The sequence below is a fragment of the Carex rostrata genome, chromosome 18 (assembly GCF_964058835.1).
Source record: "Carex rostrata chromosome 18, lpCarRost1.2, whole genome shotgun sequence".
Lineage (NCBI taxonomy): Eukaryota > Viridiplantae > Streptophyta > Magnoliopsida > Poales > Cyperaceae > Carex > Carex rostrata.
In genome coordinates this window covers 2,860,844-2,868,960 of record NC_135935.1, presented here as the reverse complement: position 1 = coordinate 2,868,960, position 8,117 = coordinate 2,860,844, and the positions used below count along the sequence as shown (strand labels likewise).

The following is an 8,117-nucleotide window of genomic DNA, read 5'->3' as shown; positions in this document are numbered from 1 at the left end:
AAAACTCACACATTTGACTGCTTGACTTGATACTAAATAAATTCGAAAAATTATATATTTTGATATAAACACACAACTAATGAAGTAGATCGGTTTGAATGGTTTGAATTCACCGTTTGAACTCGATTCTATAAATTTTAAAATTGGTGTTATATAGGTTGAAATAACACTGATGTTATACTAGCCACATTCTATTTTAATTTTAATTTAGCTTAAACCGAATCGAGGTCAGGCATCAGGATATTTCTCTTGAGCGGGTAATCGGTTGATCGGCTGTGATTAGGTCGGGCCTTAACTTTCGTATGAGTCCAGAAATAGCTAGTTTAACCAAAAGAGCCAGGATCTGCAACCGTCCGAAAAGTGAATCCGGACTCCGGAGCCCAGTTTAAAACTAGGCCCATTGCAATTAAGGGAGCAAATAAGAACCGATTTGAACTCTACCAGAACCCGAACAGAAGCAAAAACCCTAAACCCAAGTCCCAAGATCGCGGGAAATTTGTCGCTCGGCCCTGTTCTCCACTCTCCAGTAGCCGTCTCTCCCACTCGCCTTTCTCCGTCGTCTACAGCAGCCCCCCCTCAAGGAGCTTGAGAGAGAAGAGGGAGATACAGGAAGGGAAGCGAAAATGCCGCTTGGGCAAAGAACAGGAGACAAAAGCGAGTCGCGGTACTGCGGCGTGGAGTCGGGCTTTGAACCCGACATGCCTCGCCTCCTAACCCGTTCCCTTTCCTCCGGCTTCGACTTCCTTCTCGCTCCTCTCGTTGACCCAAGCTATAGACCCAGCTCTGCTGGGACAGGTGGGAGTGAAAATTTCGCGCTTCCAGTAGCCGCTTCGGATTTAATTCTGAGCCCTTCTCAGTGGAGCAGCCACGTCGTCGGAAAGGTGAGCTCGTGGATTGACTTGGACTCAGATGAGGAGCAACTTCGCATCGATTCTGAGATTACTCTCAAGCAAGAGATTGCTTGGGCTTCACATCTTTCTCTCCAGGTTTCCCTTTCATTCTTTCAGTTTAATTCTTCACCCTTCCTTGCTTTTATTTTGATTACGTTTCTCTAATTGATGTCCAGAACATTCTTTTGGTTCTGAATTTCTATAGATAATTTTAACTGTAGGCTTGTGTTCTCCCCCCACCAAAAAGAGCCTCGTGTGGCAATTATGCACGGTGCGTCAATCAAATCTTACAAGGAGTAACCAACATGCAGGTGCATTTTTTTTTAGACATTGTCTGCTGATTTTTTATTTTTTTTATTTCTCCACCTGTTGTCTTTTCTCATAAGCTTCTTCTCTTTGTTTGGTAAAAGTTGTGGCTGAGGATTCCATTAGAGAAAGCTGAGCCTATGGAGGATGAGTCCAATATAGCAGATCATGTAAGCACATAGCTTGGGATTGATTATCACTTGTCTTAGAAATTACATTTTCACAATGGATATTCTTATTTTTTTTTCACTTGATTGTCATGTATAGGAAGGAAGAACAATAGACACATGGGAATGGTGGAATTCCTTTAGGCTACTTTGTGAGCATCACACCCAACTTTGCGTAGCTCTTGATATTTTGTATGTCTGTGTGTGAACTCTTTGTTCTTATTTCTTGAAATTTGTTCTTTATTCTTCTAGAAAAACCAAGGGGCTTGTTATCTTTCTTTCAGGAGTTCACTGCCCTCTCTAAACTCATTGAGTCGTTGGTTCGGCGAACCTGTCAGAGCTGCCATCTTACTCACAGATGTAATTGTTATCTCATTTCATTTTTTTTGGGAGGGGGAACTGTTCAGTCCCAGGTCAGTTCAATAAATTTCTGCTAGTACCATCAGGACTTTGTTTCCTACTTTCTCTAAACCATGGCTATTTTTTTAACAAATGCTTACTCCCAGACTTCAAATACCCATGGTATATGGTGAAGGCAAATACATGCTGTTGTTTCTTTGGTTTTGCTAAAATGTAAGTTTATATTAAATGATGCAGTCATTTATGACTAATGCAAGAGGGTACCCATGCTTATCCAAGCGTCATCAGAGACTGGTTTCGGATTTTTTTGACCATTCTGTCCAGGTACTCTTTCCCTCCCTCTCTCACCAAATTAGTACATATTAAGACCTATTTGTAATTTTAAGTTCATCATATTTTTATTTTAATTCAAGTTAAACATTTTGTTTTTTAGATGGTTATATCTGGGGAGTGTCGTCATGATGTTTCTCAACAAGTATCTAATGATAACATGCATGACAGCGACAATGAGAACTATTCTGAAGGTTTCTCTCTTTCTCCCCCTGCCTCTCACCCACTCACCCTTTTTCTCTCTTTCTATCTACATAAACTTTTTCCAAACAAATATAAACTAAAGATTGAAAAAAAAAACTTCTTATGCTGCTAGGGGCTGTTAATAAACATTCGTTGAGGCCCTATCTAGACTATGTTGCATTCCTTTATCAGAAATTGGATCCAATTCCTGAGCAGGAGCGTTTTGAGGTGCCACTTTTTTTTTCTTTATGTAATATTCATCTTTTGTTGAAATTCTGTTATTGTTGCTTACTTGTTCCTTCCTTTTTTTTACTTGTGCTGGTTGCAGCTTGGTTATAGAGACTACCTGCAATCTCCATTGCAGGCAAGCTTGGATAGTTTGTTTGAAGTTATTTTCTGGCTAGTCCATTTTTATTTCTCTTGCTAATATATAGCAAAATTATAATTGTGTATATGTGCAGCCTTTGATGGATAATCTTGAGGCTCAGACTTATGAAACATTTGAGAAAGATACTGTTAAGTATAGCCAGGTCTGTGTGTTGTTTGTTTTATCCTCCATTCATTAAAATATTCATTTAGTTGACTTGTATGGTATTTTTATTGTGTTGACTGTACAGTATCAAAGAGCAGTATCAAAAGCTTTGCTTGATCGAGTGCCCGATGAAAATGCCTCTACTACCACAACAGTATGCTTTTCATTTATCTTGCAACAGTTGTCATGATCCCGAAAGTTTTCTGTTTCAATTTGAATGTTGGTGTCTTCTGACTGTATGGTTCCTAACTTTATGAAAGGTGCTAATGGTTGTTGGTGCGGGAAGAGGACCTTTAGTAAGAGCATCACTTCAGGTGCTAATGGTTCTTTTTTTTTAATGTTCTACGTTCTGTGTTAAATTTCTTTTTATGTTTACCAACTATTTTCTCCCATTCAGGCAGCTGAAGAAACAGGGCGAAAATTGAAAGTGTATGCTGTTGAAAAAAATCCAAATGCAGTCATAACTCTCCATGTGAGTCCTTGCTAGTTACATATTTCGGTTTCATTTCTCAGGAAAAGTGTTATGTTGGTCTGCTCTAGACAACAGGGATTGGTCTGTCTTTAGGGGGTTTTGTGGCCGTTTTTGTGCAAACTTGGGCTTGATGGAAAGGGGAAAACGTGAGGAATTGAAATATGGGATCTGTTTGAGGTTTGAAGTGGTTTTCGCTGGAAAGGGGGCTGTAGGTGGCTGGACAGGCGGTGGATTTTTTTGGTACTAGTTGGTATAAAAGAAAGTAAAGTATAATTAATAAAGATGAAGGAAATAACTATAGAGAAGTATTGATTTGTTTTGCATTTCTTGCATAATAAGTCCATAGATTATCTAGTGCATAAATAGCAAAAGAATAAAGAAAATTAATAAAGAAATAACAATAGAATTTAACGGTAAGCATGGATGTTGAGCAAATCTGGGGCAGCAAGAGGAGCATTAGGGCAGCAAAAAGGTGCCCTTCTATTGCAACCCGCTTATTTCAAACAGGTGAAGTAGACAATGCAAGGAATAAGTCTAGTTTGGATTTGTGATGATGTGTGGAGTTTAGTGGGTGATTTGGCTGTGGAAGGTGGCTAGGGTATCCGAATGGTTCTGTTTGTTTGGTGATAACTGAAATCAGATCTATTTTGGATAGAACAGTTCGGACTGATTTCAAAATTACGGGAGATAGGTATTTGATTTATGGTTTGGTTTCGAAAATTGAAAACCAAGTAAAACCTATCCAACCAGCTGAACCAAAATATTAGTAAATATTATGTTTGTGTTGTAATATTATACACATTAGTGCATAAATTAAAATATATACTTAAGTCTTGTATAATTAGTTATAAATTAACATATTCATACAATTCATTTTAACCAAGTTCAGCAAATCAAAGATTGGTTTATTTAGTTTGGCCATTGTTCTGGTTGATCAGATTATTCGGTTGATTTAGTTTATGTTTGCTCAAATTGAATAAGAGTTTGGTTGAATATATTTTAATCTGATTGAAAAAAAAAACGACTAATGAACATTCTAGCGTGCAATACCTGTGCTTTGCTGTGTCTGCATGTGCCGGGCACACAAGAGTCTATCAGACGTGTCGTGCCATGCAGACACATGTTGCCGCCTATATGTGCTGTGCCATGCTGAAAAGTGCATAATTCAGGCATAAACTTTTAACAACACAACACATGCCTGAATGTGCTTACAAGTGTTTGTATCGATTTTAATTTGAGCCGTCAGATTATCATTGATGGTCAGATTGGGGAGAAAAGGAGGATTCGTGGGCTTGATCCCTTAACCAAATTGGCTTCTGCCATGTTTCCTCCCCCATTTCATGCCGAAATTAAAAAAAAAAACTAGAATTTAAATAAAAAAAAAAACCAAGTGTTAGCTGTGCGTGTGTCGTGTTTACATTTGTTTCGATGTGTCATGTGCCATGCCTCACAATGCTGGTTTCTGGACACGCACTTCTAACGGCATGGCAAGTGACACATACATGTACAAGGGACACGTGCTGTACCCGTGCCATGCCTCACCGTATGCTATGTGTGCCGTGTTCGGATTCCTATTGTTTGGGTAAATTCACTAAACACCCTTGAGGTATTTTAAGTATCTACAACCCAATTCAGATTGTCAATTTTCAGCCCAAGGAGAAATGAACAACACTAATCATGTCTGACCAGATTCATAGCCCCTGAAACTACAATGCACACTAGTGCCTAAGCTACTCTCTCCCTCTCATGATCTACTCTTTACCTCTCATGCCTTAGTGCCCAAACTAGCACGAAACACATTATCTGGTTTATTTTGGCACCTCCCTGCCTATTGGCCTTCAATCGGCCTTGGATTTTCTCTCGTGTCGGGCTTAGCTTGGCCGGTTGTTGCACACCTTCTGGATCCAAAGAGTTGTAACATTTTTGTTGTAATTCTTACACAATAATTAAATGAAAACAATATTTAAAAAAAAATTATTTATTTGACTTGTCATACTGGTCATGACAAAAATTAATAAAATCTCATTTTATTATGTGTGAAACTTGTGTGATGGCAGAGCTTGATTAAGTTGGAAGGGTGGGAGAGCTTTGTGACCATTGTCTCCAGTGACATGCGTTGCTGGAATGCTCCTGAAAAAGCTGATATCCTGGTACGTTCAAAGTTTCTCATACTTGTTGATTTCTTCATATTACCAATGCCAACAAGTTGTACTCTATTTGCAAAACATGATTAAGGTAAGTGAGCTGCTTGGGTCTTTTGGCGACAATGAATTATCTCCGGAGTGCCTTGACGGAGCTCAAAGATTTTTGAAATCAGATGGGATTTCTATTCCATCCTGGTATGTATATGGTCAAAGAAAGCAGATTAGCCAGCATTTATTTTGTATTTGGTCTTTGTTAATTATGTTTATTTGCAGTTATACCAGCTTCATTCAACCAATAACAGCATCGAAGTTGTACAATGATGTAAGCATTAGGAAATCTACTCTTCTACATTTAAGTTGTCACGGATGAGTTCCCAACAAAAAATAAAATGCTGTGCAGGTTAAGACGTACAAAGACATAGCACATTTTGAGACAGCATATGTTGTCAAGTTACACCGGGTTGCAAGACTTGCTCCTCCTCAACCTGTTAGTTTTTTATATTATTCTTTTGAAAATTGGTATAGTTTAAATCTACTCTGATGCAGGGGGTTAAAAGTTTTCATTTTTCTATTAAGCTTTGCTAGTGTTAGTTCCTGCTAAGTTTGGCTGATCAGCTGGAGAAAAGTAAACTTTGGTTAATTGGCGTTATCATAATAATGAATATTTATCTTGCTTTTCAGGTATTTACTTTTACTCATCCAAATTTCTTGCCAAAAATTGACAACCAAAGGTACAAGAAATTGCAGTTTCAGCTGCCTTCAGATACAGGATCTGCACTAGTGCATGGTAGGCAATTGATTGCTCCCATTAATTTAATTTTATTAAATTCTGTATATCTGCTCTTTTTTAAATGCCATTTTCATATTAAAATGCATTTAGTGGTGAATTGACACTATAATTCAAACATTCTGAATTTTTTATAGGCTTTGCTGGATACTTCAATGCAGTATTATATAAAGACGTGCATCTAGGTATAGAACCATCAACTGCGACCCCAAACATGTTTAGCTGGTACTGTTTCACACTCTTTTTTCTAACTTATTGTTTTGCTATTATGCATCTCTTTATTGTTTGAAGACAAGAAGTGTTGACCAAACAGCTTTATTAAAAGTTTAAGCTGAAAAGTAAGCCATTATATTTTGGATGAGCAGGGTTTCCGGTGCCACAACTAACCCAAGTCGGCACAACCTCTTTTTTGCAAAATCCAAACAAATAATCTGAACAATTTTTCTTTTCATGAGCAATGCATTCACATGAAATTTTATAATCTGTTTTGTTTTGCACAAGATAACCAAGTCAATGGATTGGAAAGATCTAGTTATCTGTACTACACAAGTTTTAGTGTGTTTGTCTTTTGACGTCTTTATATTTCACAAAATAAACTATAGTGTACTTGGATTTTTTCATGCTTCCCTGGATGAAGAACAAATATAATGATTTGGATTTTTAAAAATATTAATGCAAACGCGAGATTGTGGCAACTTGTGGCAGTGGGAACCATCTCATCATGTTTGGAATTGGGTTCAGAAACCCATCACATGCAAGAATATTGATGGATAGACTATTTTCTAATTGAAGCTTGGTGGAATTCGACCTCTAGTCTGATAACAAAATTACCATTTGATAGGTTTCCGGTATATTTCCCACTGAGGAAGCCTATTCACGTGCCGGTACAATGTCCTCTAGAAGTCCACTTCTGGCGGTGCTGTAGTCCCACAAAGGTTCTCCTGTTTATGTTCTTTCTCGTTTTACGTTAAATTTTGGGGTGGTTTTATAAATTAACACTTGGAGATGAATATTTTCTGTGCACCTGCACAAGACATAACATGAATACCTTACAGAACAGAATCCTTGAATCAAATTTATATGCTTGGAAATATGCTCTAAGTACTGCTGGCTTATTTTCTTTACATAATGAGGAAAGAGCTGGTGGCTATACTTTTTAACTTTTGATATTGTCCATCCTTCAGAGCTTTGTGAGGCATTTACCATTTTGCAGGGGTGTAGGGGACAGTTTAATGCATCCTGCAAGCATGCATGAGTTTTGATGTTTTTGTTTTTCTAAATTTATTTAATGCTAAACAGAACTTTTCTCTGGTATTGTACCTAGGTGTGGTATGAGTGGTGCGTAACATCTCCTTCACCATCTCCCATTCATAATAGCAATGGCCGATCTTACTGGGTTGGCCTCTAAGTTCCCTTTTTTTTATTTTTTTATTGATAGTTGTTGCCTCTTCCATGTCACAAGAGAAATTCTTTGAGTTGGAATCTGGTGGCAATGTTAGAGATTTGTAAGGTCTCTGACTGTTTTGTTGTATTTGAAAGTAAACAATTTTGAGTTTTGTGGTGTATTAGTGCTCATGCAATCAGTGTATTGAGATTTGATTTTGGGGAAAACCATTGTTTGTTTTTTAACTTGTATTTTTAAGTTTGCAATTTATCCGATAGAAAAGTTGTGCCCATTTTTTCGATGTGACAATTTAAAACCTGACCTATCTTTACACTTTATGCTATTCTTTGGCATCTGAGAAGCTGGAAAAAGGTGTCCAAACAATATAATTTGCTTCCTGGTGGTGGTTATTATGAATTGAGACTAGGGCAAATATCTCTCTCGATCTTCATCCTGAGTTGGTCAAACCGGGGCCGTCCTTGGGTTGATATCATGAGACAAAAGTTGTAACCGCATCAACCGAACTCCATACGAGGGATTTAAATATAAAACGACGGTGAAA

At 37.7% G+C, this 8,117-nt stretch overlaps 1 protein-coding gene across 1 annotated transcript; it reads left to right on the top strand.

Moving 5' to 3' along the window:
• The first annotated feature begins 432 nt into the window (after window positions 1-432).
• SKB1 (SHK1 binding protein 1) lies at window positions 433-7,800 on the top strand. The gene is made up of 21 exons (XM_078320363.1): window positions 433-986; window positions 1,112-1,201; window positions 1,301-1,366; window positions 1,464-1,555; window positions 1,648-1,723; window positions 1,961-2,047; window positions 2,157-2,247; window positions 2,370-2,464; window positions 2,565-2,600; window positions 2,698-2,766; window positions 2,854-2,922; window positions 3,029-3,082; window positions 3,166-3,240; window positions 5,298-5,390; window positions 5,476-5,579; window positions 5,658-5,706; window positions 5,785-5,871; window positions 6,066-6,171; window positions 6,309-6,396; window positions 7,013-7,106; window positions 7,496-7,800. The coding sequence occupies exons 1-21, from the start codon at window positions 624-626 to the stop codon at window positions 7,577-7,579; spliced, it is 1,968 nt and encodes a 655-aa protein (XP_078176489.1). The 5' UTR covers window positions 433-623; the 3' UTR covers window positions 7,580-7,800.
• Window positions 7,801-8,117: the final 317 nt, after the last annotated feature.